The sequence below is a fragment of the Pygoscelis adeliae genome, unplaced genomic scaffold (genome assembly GCF_000699105.1).
Source record: "Pygoscelis adeliae isolate BGI_AS28 unplaced genomic scaffold, ASM69910v1 Scaffold159, whole genome shotgun sequence".
Taxonomy (NCBI): Eukaryota; Metazoa; Chordata; class Aves; order Sphenisciformes; family Spheniscidae; genus Pygoscelis; species Pygoscelis adeliae.
The window spans coordinates 947,935-964,156 of NW_008825562.1; the positions used below are offsets into that span (position 1 = coordinate 947,935).

Genomic DNA, 16,222 nt, shown 5'->3' on the forward strand with positions numbered 1-16,222 from the left:
GACCGCACCACTCAGCTTGGTGTCATCTGCAAACTTGCTGAGGGTGCACTTGATCCCTCTGTCTATGTCATTGATGAAGATATTAAACAGTACCGGTCCCAATATGGACCCCTGCGGGATGCCACTCGTCACCAATCTCCATCTGGGCATTGACCCATTGACCACTACCCTCTGGATGCGACCATCCAACCGATTCCTCACCCACCGGACAGTCCACCCATCAAATCCATACCTCTCCAGTTGAGAGAGAAGGATGTTGTGGGGGACTGTGTCAAAGGCCTTACAGAGGTCCAGACAGACGACATCTGTAGCCCTTCCCATGTCCACTGATGTAGTCACTCCATCATAGAAGGCCACTAGGCCAAAGACTACACACTGCATTGTTAAAATTTTCAAACATAGGTTTTGATTCTATGACCTTTCTTTATCTGAGAGACAGAATTTGGGAATAACACATTTAGTAAAAAAAAAAAGTAAATAAAAAAAATCAGTAGATCAGTGTAGGCTTCCGAAAGCAGCTTCCCACTGAATGTTGAAGCATCAATTTGAGTGATCAATAGTATCAGATTCATTGCTTGGGAAAGGATTAAAGACTAATATACGCAGAACATAATACGCGTAGCACACCCATTCAAATCAAGTACAATGTTTATGTCTGTAGCTCAGAAATAACATCAATATAACAAATGTCCTTTACGTGTAGTATCTTGGTAAAGCATTTAAAACGTGCAAATCATACCATAACCCCCTTCCAGATTTTTTTTTTTTTTAAACAGGTACTTTTGGATTAAGTTTTCAGGTGTGAGGGTTAAAAGTGACTGCCAATGTAAGGGGAAAAAAATGTATGTTTTAACTATCACTAGAGTGACATTTGATTATTATAGCTATAAAAAAAGCTTTCTAAGCTATAAAAAACGCTTTCTCTTGATTTTTAGGAGATTATATAACTTTTCATATCCTAGAAATCTTTCCCGCCTTAACAGAAAAAGGGCTGGTAGACAATTAATAAATGTACACTATTCAGTAATACTCAAACTAGATAAACAGTTTGTCTTGTAGTATTTGTACTATGAACAAGTAGTAACATAATATTACTTATTACATAAAATACACATTGATCCAGCTAGAATACTACAAAAGCTTTATTGAAACAGAGGGATGCTTGCTGTTAGTCCTTACATTAATTCACCACAAAAAGAACAAAAGTTGTATCCTACATATGCCTAAAGCAACCTCTTTTCTTTCAATTACATTTCTGTCTATCATAACTTTATAGTTAGTTAGAACTATGAGGGTTCTCCTGTCCTTGATAAGAGATAGTAACTGCTGCAATAGAGGTTCAGAATAGCAGTTGGAACATTCGTACACATTAATCACATGCAACAACTGGTGAAAAGATTTACCTTTAGTGAATTACTACAGCAGCCTCTCTCAACTTTACTGCTTTTTCTGCCATATTTATATTTTCACAGAGCGCTTAACACTCAGGCAATCGTGAATGCTCTAGCGCATACATCAGAGTAGCTGCTACTGCTTGCCAGCCTTGATACAGTGCATGAATTCTAATGTTGATCTCTCTTATTTGAACAAAATTAAGTTCTCTGTCTTCTGCCAAAGGTTGTTTACGAATCATTTCTTTCTTCAATAACATCATATACCGCAGTGTAACATCCAGAAAGATAATCTGTTTTTGAGGATTTGCGGTTACTATACAGGCATTAGATTTTAGCTATGACCAGACAGGTTTGAATTCATGCTTTCTTTATCATGTTTTAATAAAAGTTGTTACACAATAACAGATTTCTGTGTATGAAATGACCAGCTCTGTTTTAAGAACATTTATTTTACAAAAACAAACATTTATCCCAAATGAATACCTGCCTTTTTTCTCTTCTTTTTTCAGATCATATAATGTAAGTACTACATCTACTAAACAGACAATTAAGATTGTTCAAGGATGACAAAAAAGAAAAATCAATAGAAAAATCAGGTTTTATTGAAAAGTGAATTCATCACATTAGGCTACCTCATCATTAAAACAACTCTGCTTTCTATGTGTATTCTGCACATAGAAATGTACACACAGACATGTGTTCTACCTTGCCAACAGGTGCCTCAAAAAAAAAAATTAAAAGCTCTCTTATCATGGGCAGAAAGTCCACTGACATTAAAGATAGTTTGTCATTGGTCTAAAAAAAAAAAAAAAAAAACCCAAACAAAACAAACAACCCCCCCCCCAAAAAAAAACAAAACAACCCACAAACTAAAAACTTACAAACATCAAGACTTTACAAGTCATTGATCAAATATCCACTGGTTTGATTCCCCTTATCCTAACATGTCTTCTGGTTATTTTTTTCTGATATTTAAATCCTTGTCTTTAGGCAAAACATCAACATACAGTAAAGAACAGCTAAAAACTAATATATGAGCCAAGTCAGCCAGATTTATTATAAATTCTCTTCACATAACAGCTGAAGTCCTTCCACAACAACAATATTCAGAGGATAATACTGTTATTTAACTTATATCTTACTGTGAGCATCACCAAAAAAAAGTAAAAAAAAAAAATTAGATAAAGAAATGACCAACATTTTAAAACATTAAGCCAGATGGTCTGGTTTGATTTTAAAACCCCTATTGAAGCAGTTCATACTTTAGACAAGTAATGTTTAAAACTGGTAAGAAATTCTTCTTGTTCTAAAGTTGCTTTAAAAAAAAAAAAAAAAAGAGGTAGCAGGTTTTATGGCAAACAAAACAAAAAATTAGGACAAAGTTTCTTTGGCACGTTACATCTGACTTCTAACCTAACAATGTACCTGAGGTTATGGAAGGGTGACTTCTAAATTGTAACATTCTATTGCTCATCATGGTTCCACACATAAAAACAAACAGTGCACAAATATTTCACAAAATATTATAGTAAGTTAGTAATTTTTATGCTTTAGAGGTATTCTATCAAAACGTAAAATAAAGGCTTCCAAATTCCTCTTGAAAAGCTTGAAGACTGAAATACATTCCCTGGGAGAGGAAATAAAGGCACTTTGAAAATTATTCAAGGAAGACCTCTCACATGGTAACAGTGCCTTCTCAAATTGCCACACACACACAGACACAGACACACAGCCTTTCAATGTTCACACAGCCTTCAAAATTTAGTAGCACTCAGATGTCCCACAGAGCAAAAACATGTAAGCCACATGACACTGGCAAACAGACCGCTGCCTTGTTCTTGCTGTTAGGTAACACTTATTTCTCTTATTGCCTTCTTCAGCCAAGAAATATAAATTAGAAATTTTAATTCACAGCAAAACTTCAGAAACCAGGACAATACAGTCACCCTACCATGCTTACACATACACAAGTTTTCACTTCCACAGTGAAGGCCAATTGTTGACCAACAATCCTAAATTTTGAGACTGTTTGAATAATGTGATAAAGCTGGTAAGTGGCTGTAGACAGATATTAAACCTGGTGCTTATAAAAGATATTGCCACCTGATATGGTTTAACGTTTTGTACTATTCACAACAGTTAACGAAGACCTGTCAGACTGTACTCTTAGTTAATAACACAAGCCAATAAAGCCATCTTACTGTTTTGGGTGGAAAATGGGAGGGCAGAATTTGAAAGCTATTAAACAAAGAAACCAAATGCAATTATCAGTTGACAATAACCACTGCATAAAAACAGTCATTACCCAAATATAAATTTGGATTCTTAACAGTAATTAAAAAAAAAATCCATTGTGAATACTAACTGTGCAAAAGCACCTCATTTCTAAAATTAGACATCAATGGAGTAGAAGGTTCCTTCTCTAAATACTAAAGCATAAGTACAGGTACAAAACCATTTGAAAAAAATAACTCTTGCAAAAGCACACTATTATACTAATCTAATTCAAATTAGAATGGCAAATACATAAAGTAATGAAAACCAGAGCTTTAGAGAGCAGAAAATATCTTTTAACTTGAGTAATAAACAATAAATTTAAATTGCAGACAATGCACGTCACTCTGTCCGGAGAAACTTACCTACTTTTCCATTAAATTAAGTGATTTGTTCTGAGTTTGGACCTTATGAGTGATAATTCACAAGGTTTAATCAATATGTAGAGCTATTAGTGACACAATTTCATGTCTAGGTTTTGGTTAGACCTTTTTTGCTCCAACAACCATCACTGTGTTTCTGATTATTTTCTTTTTAGACATCACTTTATAACAAAATATACCTAGTACCTAAATGCAACAGCACTGTCAACATTTTATTAGGGAGAATGTTTAAGTATTTTCTCTAATCTCACTGGGAAAAAAGAAAAAAAAAAAAAAGAACACTTCCCTCAGAAATATCTATCTTGAAAACAAAAAATACCCATTAACAAATAGATTTTGTTTCTGAGGACAAGGCTGAATTAAATAGTCATAGATTTTTGTCTCAGTTATTTTAAATTTTGCTGCAAGCACAGATAGCTATGCTTCAGCAATTATTCAGTTCAGCAGAGAACAATTTGCAGGATTAGTCAATCCACATTAGCTGTGTCAACATCTGTGGGATTTGCGTTGACAGCAGTTCATAAATCTATCACCTGGAGTGCAAGAATACCTTCTCTATGCTATGCTAGAGTACCGTTCATGCAGCGTCATCATTTCCCCTCCCCATCATTAACAAGTAGTTTTCTACTTAAAACATTAATTTCCCTTTAGATTCAACTGCTGCCGAAAACAAAACACAGCACTAGATTCATGAAAAAAGTCCTTCAACTTGGCCTCTCTTTAAAAAAGCTATTAAAGAATGAAAGCATTTCTTAGGTGATGTTTTTTATTTTACCAGGAGTTAGCAACATCTTTGTATTAAACTACAGCAAGCAGAGTCTTTCTCTACTGAAATACGTCAGATCAGACTTGCTGTGTATTTGAAATATTATTTTCCCCCCAAGGTTAAATCTCCTTGAGGTACACATCAGATTTCCTCATGATGCCCAAAAAAGAGACTTGAAACCTGGACCCTCTGATAAGACCAAACAAAAAATAACTGAAAAATTCCTCTGCAAGATTTATGCTTTTTTTTTTTTTTTTAAATCTGTTTACAAATGTTGCATCCCTTTATTTTAAAGATACTTTCAAAGCTTCTTTACAAACTGAGATGGTCAAGTTCACATCAGTGCCTTACACACATTTTACCATATAAATAAACATGCACTGCACATTAAATTGTGACTGCTATAGATTCTGAAGTTCTCTCATTGCATCCCATATTTTGCCACCACAATTGAAGTTAAACCTAGGATAACAATGTCCATCTTTAATCCCAAATACTTACTTTGGTGATACTGCTTGAGGGATAGCTGGGTGGAAGATGGGAAGAAAGACGAGTAGCTAGAGCTATTTAACATATTCAGAGCTCTATGTGTATTCTACTGACAAGATGATAGTTGAACAAATTCAGATCGAAAAAGCTGTTCTACTTTTATCTTCCAGAAAGACTCAGAACAGACTTCGAATTAAACAACTACCTTAAATTGCCATTGCACTGAGAAAGACAGCTATAGCAGGGGACCATCCTAGAAATATTTACTCTGTATTTATCCATCCGTTATTAAAAACAGAGGTACAGCCAGTAAACTACACTGATTGAATGTTTTTCCCTATTTAGGGTACCTTCTCATGTGTCGTGTGTTTCATGAATCTGCACTTAACAAATTTTATAGCTTCATCTTACCTTGCAAAGAAAACTGATGTTAAAACCAAGAGACTGTGCGTTTCTGGAGCCAGAGTTCATGTAGTTTCCAAGGAACAGCACTAACTCTAAAAGCCTACTAAAGCTTTCGCTCTTCTTCAGCTCTTCACAAGCTAGTGTAACCGCCATAATGTCAGGTTTGATATTGTTTACGTGCTCTTCAAACATAAGCCTGAAAAGGATCCCATTAAGACGTGACCGCAACATTTTCACAGAACTCATCTACAAAACAAGAAACGTTAAATCAGAACATAAAAAAACAAAAACTTATTTATGCAAAATAGCTTATATTAAAAAACAATATTGTGCAGCCAGCAAGACTACAGCTTCTGTATGTTTTCATTGCCTGTATTGTATTTCCAGGAATCCGTACCTGCCCACAGGTATTTTTCCCCAAACCATACACTTTGCCTGAAAAAATTCAGTGAGGCAACATATTGAAAATAAGAGAGTGCTTCGTGTTACCAAACCATTTAACTTGTGAATTCCAAACTCACTGAATGCACACTGCCAAAACCCTTCCTCCCAGCAAAGGAAATGTTAAGTCAATTCCACCAGTTAACAAGACTTGAAAATCAGCCTGAAGGTACACGTGCCAAACATTTCATCACATCTCCAGTGAAGTTACCCTTGAACTCTGATATTTACCAATTTCCCAAACCTAAGCTTGTCGGTTTTTCTTCTTTCAGAAATGGTACAACAATCTCTTAAGTGTGTGCACTGATACCAGCACAAACACAAACAGCTACACTTCAGCCTGATTAAGCTAAAGAATTATACTTTCCATTTTTAGACTCTTACTGAGCTGATGCATAGCCCAACTTGCTCTTAGTCCCTGGGGGAGCAATAGGGGAGAGGGACAATGAATTCTTCGGGACCCTTGTGGAAGGACATGGGAATATCTAAGTGAGTTTGAGACACAGGAGATCAAGCTTCACTAGTCAGATATTTATATAAAGCCAGGTCACATTAGTACTATTGTTCATGAAATATTTACTGCTATTGTACTGATGTGAGCTGTTGATTGTGATATTTACAGATGACAGTATTACATCTAACAAGGTGTTTATTTTTGCAGTTTTATTTAAAATGAAACCCAAACTGGGTTTTGTTATTATCTACACTTATAGAGTTATAAAATAAATATTAATCCTACCAGTATTGATAGTTACCAAACAAGCTCAAAGGTATTTTAAAGATACACTACGATATACGTTTGATCCTAAGAAATTAAGTTCACGCCATCAAGAAGTCCCAATTTGTGTATCCCAAAGAATAATCAGATTCAGGATGCAGATAAAGAGGTTTTGGCCGAAATTCATGACAGTAAAGTTTTATATAAAAAACAATACACCTAGAGATACTAAAGTAAGGATATACTTCTGGTATACTCTGTCCGTTCTGATCCCATGACATCATATTTTGTAGGCAACATACTGCCTGCTTTTTAACCTCGTCTTTTTTCCCTTTTAAACAAATTTTGTAGAACTACTGCCCAAGATATTATCACCTTTATGTTTCAGACAGTTTGCAAAAGGTAGTATAGGACTCATTCCTTCCTGACCTAATACAAAGATGGGAGGTTATAAATCACAGCATTGTAACATGGTAAATGACAGATATACTGAAAAGTATTTACAACAGTGACTCATTAATTTAAATCCCCAAGACCAATTTCATTAGACTAACTACCAAAATATGTCCATGTCTTTCATATTTTGCACAAGTGATCAGTAATATTTCCTCCTACTTAGCAGTGGACTATAATTCACAAGAGATATTTAAATTTAAGAGAAAAAATATGTACTGAAAATTTTTAATCCACTTAAAAATTTTCATTTAAATGCAAGAATGATTACCTTCCAAATCTAACTCCTAATTTTAATTAGCAGAATACAGAAAGATTTCTCCCCCAATGTATTCACTATCAGTGGTGTTCCTGAAGCACTTTGTCCCCCTGAAAGAAAAGCTTTGTTATGTGACAAATCACGGATCTTGGCTATCAAAACAGAAAGATTTTTATGTGCTCATGTCCCTGTTGCCCAAAGCCTTACCATGGCTCCTTAAGGAACCATGGTTTTTCTACTGGCGTTATCTACCACAGACAGCTACCAGAAGCAGCAGCAATAACTTTGACAGGAAAGACTTGGGTGGCCTGAATAATGATAAATTCATACTAAAATGAAAATAAATATGAAGGCACTCCAGATGGTCTCAAACAATGCATATGATCAGACTGGAACGAGGAAAAGGAAAGGATCAGGAAAGAAGCGTTTCAAGCATAACTTGCAATCTTTTTTTATACTTCTCCATTGTCACAAATTTCCCTGTGAGCCTCTATAAGCCAACATCATGCAGTCTTGAAATATTATACTTCTAATCATTCTGTATTTCAGAAATATCATACTGAAAACATCTGCCTTGAAAGGATCTACCTTCACTGAACTGGAGTAGATGGAAATTAAAATTAATCACATAATTTGCTTTAACTTTTGTAGAACAATCACTGATTTTACTCAAAATTGCACAGAAAAAGTTGTCAAAAGCTTTAGATCCTGAAAACAGCACAACAAAACATGTATAAGCCAACAGAACAGCGCGACTTAAACACCTGTGAAGAATAATCCTTTACAACACTTCAGCCAATTTGTACTTTCCTTCTTTTTTTAATGCTGTGTAGTGTCATGGAACACTGACCATTTATTTGTTTTGCAAGGTACTTTGACTACCAAACCAGTAGTAAGTTTTAATTTCATTTGCTGATCTGCATAATATTTAAAAAGTATTTTGACAATTTTGTAAGAGCTGTTTCAAGTGGGTTGTTTCCTTAGAATTCAAAACATTTTTATATACATTATGCTCTTTATGTATCAATAGGAGATGATCATAAATGCTATTTTATTTCCTCCTTCCCCACCCTGCCCCGGTTTCTCTTTCATATGCATGTTTCTAAATACACACGTTCAATGGCTGATAAACATACTGAACTTAGAGGAATCTTCTGAAAATAAGTAAGGTGCAAAGATTATATTCACTGAGAAAAAGGTCAAATTGTTTATAGTTCTACAAAATTAGTGTCAAGGACATATAAGAAATAACACATTCAAATAGGTGCATGTAACAGCAAGTATTAGCTTTCACCACAAACAGTTAAAGAACCAAGAAAATGGATATTTCTTTTCCAGCTAACTGTGAGCACTGGACCACATGTCATTATTTCCCCCTCTGGGCTTTCATAAAGGTCCTTGTCTGAATTCTCTACCTAATCAAGTTCTTTAATTCAGTTCTTTATTCTTTATCATCATCATTCAATTCTCAAGCCCTGTATTAAAACTAGGATCAAAGTTTATTGGAGAAAGAGGCAAAAAGCACAATTAAATTTGCCTCACTTCCTAAGGAAAAAAGCTGACATTCCTATAATACAAATTTGTCAACTTACTCAGACAACTTACTCAGCCTCTTACCTATAATATATTAAACAGTTGCCTTTTTCTTTTTCCTAGCAATGTTCTAGAAAGATTAATTCTTCAGCAGCTCTAGAAATTACAATGAGGCAAAACAAGTGGCAAATAAATTCAACTAAAATGACAGAATGACTCTAAACCAATGCAGGTGCAATAAACTTGTACAATTCTTCCCACTTCGTCTACCTCCCAGCAAGGACTGTTCGGGATAGCTAATCCTGGTTATTCGGCAAATAGGCTCACAGAATCTGCAAGTCTCTACAACTACAACTACTCAGTGAAACTTATCCTCTTGCATTAACAATGAAATTACTGATAACCCAGTTCTTAACGGCTGAAGAAAGTTTTTCGTTCACTAGAAACCAGCAAAAAACTCCTCCCACTTTCCCAGAACACACACCAGAAAGGGAATTCTTTGGTCAGTTCCAGTCATTTGTTTTGTTGGTTCACTAAAGAGTTATGAACTAAAATTTGCATCATGTAATTGTGGGATGATCTTTTAGAAGTGATAATATTCTTATTAACTCGACTTTAAAACTCACAGTTGGTGGTAAAGGAAAGTGGGTAAAGTTTTCTGAGTTTAAATACCACTAACACAGCAAAAGATTTTTTTTTTAGCCTGTCCTCTGAGTTGACAGCAAATGGTTGGTACTCACACTTTAAGCACAGATGAGACTTATGCTTTACTAATACTTAAACTGTTCGACTGGCACCAAAATTTGAAGCAAGTATCCTTATTGAAGTTGCAGCTGTCCCCATGACAGAAAAATATTAACTCTTAAACACAAGTTTTACCTTTAAAAAAGCTAGGCAGAATGTTCTCTGATTTTTAATGTTATACAACTGATTCAGTTAATTTTTCTTGCCCTACTTCAACATCAACGCAAACTTTTCTTTGTATGAAGTTGTGTTGCCTTTTTTGATCCCAGGATATAACTTCAATTCCAATAACTAATTTGAATATATAATTGATTTTAACATTTCATCTAAATGAGAATTCAATTCTAATTTTCATTTACATATCAGCTGAATATTAAGATAATCCGTCTCTTCTAGTAAGTTAATCATTTACTGAATATGGTTTTTCTACACGAATTTTAAACAACGTATTCCAACCTTTATTAAATTTGATGAGCACAGTGATTATCCAATTAAGATCTCCTAATAATTAACTTAGCTAAATTTACACACAAGTAAGGGTACACATTTTAAATACTACTTAACATAGTCTTTCTGTCTTCTATTCCTAAACACATTCTTCTTAACATCAAGGTTAAGATTATTATTAAAGCAAAACTCCAAAATTAATTCAACACATAGCAGAAAGACTCTAGGCATGTTCAGCTGCATTTCTCTCACTTTAGTGGATTGTTCAATTAAGTCAAAATCAGAAACAAAACCAGCATTTTAGTAGTATTAATGTAGTTAGAGGCCTCTAAAAATAAGACAGAATCACTACCCATAAGGAAATGTAATATTTCTTATTAAACCAGATAGTAAAGTTGAATAAGAAACAAGCTTCAGGAAACTTAGTCCCTTCATAAGGCAAACATCACCATTTGGAGATGTTTGATTAAGCAGGTTTTTTTCTAATTAATGTTCCATTAAATACTTTTAAATTCTTTCTCAACTTCTTATAGTTGGTTATTCCTTAAAAAGTTTTCAGATATCTCTCAGTAAAACATAAATTGACATGAATTCAAACTCTGGTAAAAAGTGTACTAAGAACACTTACTATCTACACGTACTTAATACATACTACTTGTATATTGGCAAATTCATTAAATGTTTCTGTTTTACCACTACATCAAGACAAAGCAAAAGAATGATTTCTTCTAACCAGTGGTCTTCTGAACTGGAGGTAAATAATCTTCCGAATATGAGAGCAAAAACATTCTCCAAGTGTTTTCATATACTTAAGTTCTGTAGTATCTCAGTACTTTACATTTGATGACAGAAAACTTAGTTCTTGCACTGTCCTTTATACTCATTGTGCAGCCAATTCACATACAAGCAGCTAAACTAGAGCATCAGTTACGTTCTTTCACTTATCAAATTCATACTCATCCAACCAAGATGAAGCTGAATGTGCGCCAAAGAATGAAATGGACTTATTTTCTGCAGGTTTTCTTTACTTTACAAAAAACATTTCCACTGTCTTGGATCAGCCTTTTGATATCTATAATAATTACACCTTAAATTTATTTTCAGTCTTTCATTTCCAGCAGCTTATTAACATATACCCAAAATGAAAAGGCCATTATTCAACTACGACCAAATTAGTGCAAAATTGTGGTCAACAATGTTTTCCTTATATACAGTCAGAATTTGCAAAAAAATTCAAAACCTGATCCTGCCTGTCCTATGCCCCGCCAAAATTTCAGACTAGGTGATTAATTAAATTGCAGACATTAATGAATCTCTCTCATAATACCTTCTGCACAGAGGTGAAACTGGGGAAATAATTTTATCTAAAAAAACCAGCCAGCACATCATGTCTGCATAAGTGGTCAGATATAGTCACCCCAACTCTTAAAAAAATGTATGCTTCTATGCAAGCCTAGGCAAAGCAAACAAACCGTGGCAGTAACAGAGTAAACTTTGACTAATCCTGTTGTACTGGGTCTGGCTGGGACCGAGTGAATTGTTCTTCATAGCAGCCTGTATAGTGTTGTGTTTTAGATTTGTGAACAAAACAGTGCTGTTAACATGCTAATGCTTTAGCTACTGCTGAACAGTGTTTGCACAGTGTCAAGGCCTTCTCCACTTTCTCACTCTGCACAACCCAGTGAATAGACTGGGGGTGTGCAAGAGGTTGGGATGGGACACAACCAGCCAAATGACCCAAACTAACCAAAGAAATATCCCATGCCATATAATGTCATGCTCAGCAATAAAATGTGGAGGAGGGAGGCTTAGATAGGTCAGCCATCACAAACAAAGTGATTGCCTTTGTTTTATTTCTTTGCCTTTGTTTTCTCTCTTTCTTCTTCCACTTCTCCTTCACTTCTTAAACTATTTTTATCTCAACCCATGAGTTTTCTCACTTTCGCTCTCCCTTTCTTCTTCCCCCATCCCACTGGGGATGAGAGGAGGAAGTGAGTAAGCGTCTGTGCAGTGCTCAGCTGCCTACCAGGGTTAATCCACAACACCTATTCTTTCCTGAATAGCTGCTCTTGACTCTGTTACCTGTTGCTACCTAAAGAGAAGGTACAGAGAAGATGGAACCAGAGGATTCTTGAAGGTGCATGGTGATAGGACAAGAAGCAAAATACAAGACGGCACTCAGGAAATTCTGACTGTATGTAAGGAAAACGTTGACCACAAAGGTGGCTGAATATTGAATGCAGTGCCACTGTCACAGCTCTCCTCGGCAGAAGGGCAATTTACTACTACCCACCACAGAGCAGCACGATGGGAGGATGCAGATAATCAGTATACTAATCCAGAAGTACCTTTATATAAAAGCTATACAGAGCAATGCAGTAAAACCCAATAGGGTAGAAAGGCTGAAGCAGAGGCGACAAGGTAGGTATGATGTTTGTAAAACGGAAGTGGGTGGCACAAGGAAGGGATCAAGTTGGGAAAGGATCCAAGTTACAAAGATCAGGGGTGAAACATTAAGGAACTTACAGCAGTAAGGAATGTCTATAAAGTCTTTTAAATCAAGGTCATTATGCACAATTTTCTGAATTTCTTTGCTTATTTTAAATAGTTAACTGAATAGAATTCGTAGACATCAGAGTCTTCATTTGTCCTAATGCCTCCACCTTGTTTGCTTCCATTCTGTGTTTGCCTTAGACACCTTTCAGATATTCTCCTTGCACAAAATCTAATTTCCCACTTTGTTTGGCATTTTTTATATAAGAGGGAAATAACGAAGTATTCATTTGGTAAATCAGCCACTCCCTGGCATCCTTTGCTCATTGCCATTTCAAAAACAGGCAGAAATCAGAGAGTAGACAGGGCAATTGTTCTGGCCTGCCTTCCCTCCTTCCCAGGGATCAAAAGCCCATCTTGTTGTAGGGCTGGCAGTACTACTCTCACTTCACCACACTGTTTTAGTCACTCTGAAAGTGTGTGTTATATGACAAAGAGGGAACAAAGTATTCCTCCAGTGCTTTTAAACAGATTTTTAACTATACATACATGTTTATATGTATGTATATAAAACATAATATCAACTATATGCATATAATATACATCTGTATATATCCATATATACACATATAATATATATCCATATATATCTGTATATATGGGTAAGTTTTAATATATATCTTGAAGATATTATAATACATTAATATATAATAATTATATTTTATACATATTACATGCCATAATTCCTTCAAGAAAAGCATCAAATATGTATTTGTAGAGATTTTAAGATTGTTACGGATCAATAAACAGATGATAATGTTTTACTACTGCAGACCTCGCAATAAGACTAACCAATGTATCGCACTTCTACCAAAATTCCTCATCTTTGTTTTGAAATAAAATATTTTTGGAACTTTATGCCATTTATTAAAAAAATAAAATCAATAGCCTCAAGTTTTTCAAAAGAAGTCATTGATATCTTTCATTTCCTAAATCCTCTACAAAAAAATCTCATTAGGTCAAATTATGTTCTGTCCCACCTCCCCCCCCCCCCCCCCCAAAAAAACACTCCAAAAGCAGCGTCCGTGTCCACGTCCCCACGTCCCACATCTTCACCCCAACGTCCCGTCCCACGTCCGTGTCCACGTCCCCGTGTCCCCTGAGGCCTCTATTTCTGTTTTAATACATTTTAATATACATAACACCATAAAAATTCAGCAAGAGCAAGCCTAGCTCCTGTGGAGTTAGGGATAAATTCTAAACGCATTACAGAGGACATATCATCATCATTATAATCTTTTAGACTGACAAAGTGAAGTGAAAACAGGAACTAATTTGCCTAAGGACTTATCAGGTCTTTGGAAGACCAGAAGCGGAAAAAGAGTCTTCCAAGTCCTAGCTGAGTACTCGGTATCATCCAATCAACTACCAGCATGTATTAGGGTAACTTATGCAAATTTTATAATTTAATTCAGAGACAGGTTCTAGACATTATAATACTCGATATCCCTACTTTTGGAATAGAGAGAGATATATATATTGAACACCAGTAAAAGCAACAGAATATAATCTACAACTTCAGTTGTAATATGAATAATCCACGCCTCTTCTAGAGCAATTCTGCAAGTTTCTGTGTGTTTGTATATATACTTTATATGTCTATGCATACATATGTGCGTATATACACATGTACACATAAAATATATATACACACACATGCTTTTTTTTTTTTTTAAACCAAAGGGTAAAGCATGACATGATACACTATGGGCATTATTACTCATCAATAAATAGATGGTAACTTTTCCTACTGCAGGACTTGCAAAAAACACTAACCAAAATAATTTAAACCTAAAATTTGTCTTTTTAGTCTATTTGACAAAATAGAACTCTCCAGTTAGTTATTGCAATAATACATACCACAACTCCAAATTGTTCTGGCTCAGCAAGATCATTATATTCATCCTTTAATTCGGCTAAGGCGTTGAGTTCTTTCTGCTCAGGAAGATTCTTCACTAGGTTCTAAAACAAACAAGACATTATATTAAATTCGTTATAGTAAACTAGCTGAGATCTTAAAATAACACACTTAAAATACCACAACATGGAAATGCATGAGGAAATTATGGGAAGCTTATTTTATTTACACAGCTTTAACACTATATAAACATCAAATCAAACCAGTAATTAGTTAATACAGACATCAGCACCTCTGTTACAGGCTCTAATTTGAAGAATGCCTTCTCAGTATTAAAAAGTTAGACAAAACTCCCTGACGCTGTCAGACCTTGAAGAATTATACTCTAGCTACAATCTTTTTTTTCCCTCATGATTGCATCTTGCTCATTAAATATTAATCAAGAAATATCTGGTCTGTGTAAAGCAAGACATAACTACCTAAAAAAAAAAATCTTTAGACATTCAAAATAGCTGTGCACAAACTTCACTTAAAAACACTTTACACAGAAAAAAAGCAACATCTCACAATTGTACAGATCTTCTGGATGGCAAATATATTGGAACTCAGCAAGAAGTAGGACTTGCTTGAAATCTTATCCATGTCCCCAAAGAAAATTGTATAGTTTATTATATTAACATCTCAAAATACAGATATGCTAAAGTCTAAAATATTTATATTAAGGCTGAAGAATACTTTAATAGATACCCAGCAAAAGTTTAGGTTGTATTTAAATTTTGATATATATGTTAGTTGAAATCAAAACAATAATGTAATTCTTCAAAGCAAAAAGAGCATACTTTTACATTCAAGCTACCTAGCAAGAGTCAATAGACTTGTTTTGTTCAAAAAGTTTCATAAGCCTTAAGCTCGAAAAACCAAAGTGAATTCAAATATTAACAACTGATGATTACACTACGGCTGTCCACACACATTTCCAATCTCCACTAACCACCTTTGTTCATATTAAAGACTTATGACAGGAGAATCAAGAAACAAAAATGATGTACTATTTTGGATACTGGACAGGGGATCCAAAACACTGTACTAGCTTGGAGGCAAGTGTGATTCTCTGAAATTTCAAAGGGCATTGAGTTATGGGCAAGCACTAGCCACTGAAGAAATCAAAGGGACTGAGTTGGAGACATTTACCTATAGAAGAGAGGCAGAAATACCTCCAGATCTAGGTGAACACAGCATCCCTCCTGCTTTCCCATTGTGACCCTTAGGGCAATTTTTTGGGGCGGTAATTGCCTAACCACATAGTAAAAGGAGGCGACCTGCTTCTGCATGCTGAATAATTTATAGATGCTTAATATACATATAGGGCCCAAAGAAGTAGTGCACTTTTGTTATTAATAACTTCTGAAGAAATCAACATGAGATTCGCCCAAATCCACAGTGCAAGGACTCCTGTACCAAATAACTAAGAAAAAAAATGCCTTCACACAGAAATAATTTTTTCT

General features: G+C 35.0%; 1 protein-coding gene across 1 annotated transcript in view; it reads right to left on the reverse strand.

The window, feature by feature from the left end:
• DIAPH2 (diaphanous-related formin 2) overlaps positions 1 to 16,222 on the reverse strand; it is a 260,532-nt gene that overhangs the window by 153,003 nt on the left and 91,307 nt on the right. The window contains 2 exon segments of the mRNA XM_009332394.1: positions 5,718 to 5,957; positions 14,720 to 14,821. Coding sequence (XP_009330669.1) covers positions 5,718 to 5,957; positions 14,720 to 14,821 — 342 coding nt within the window.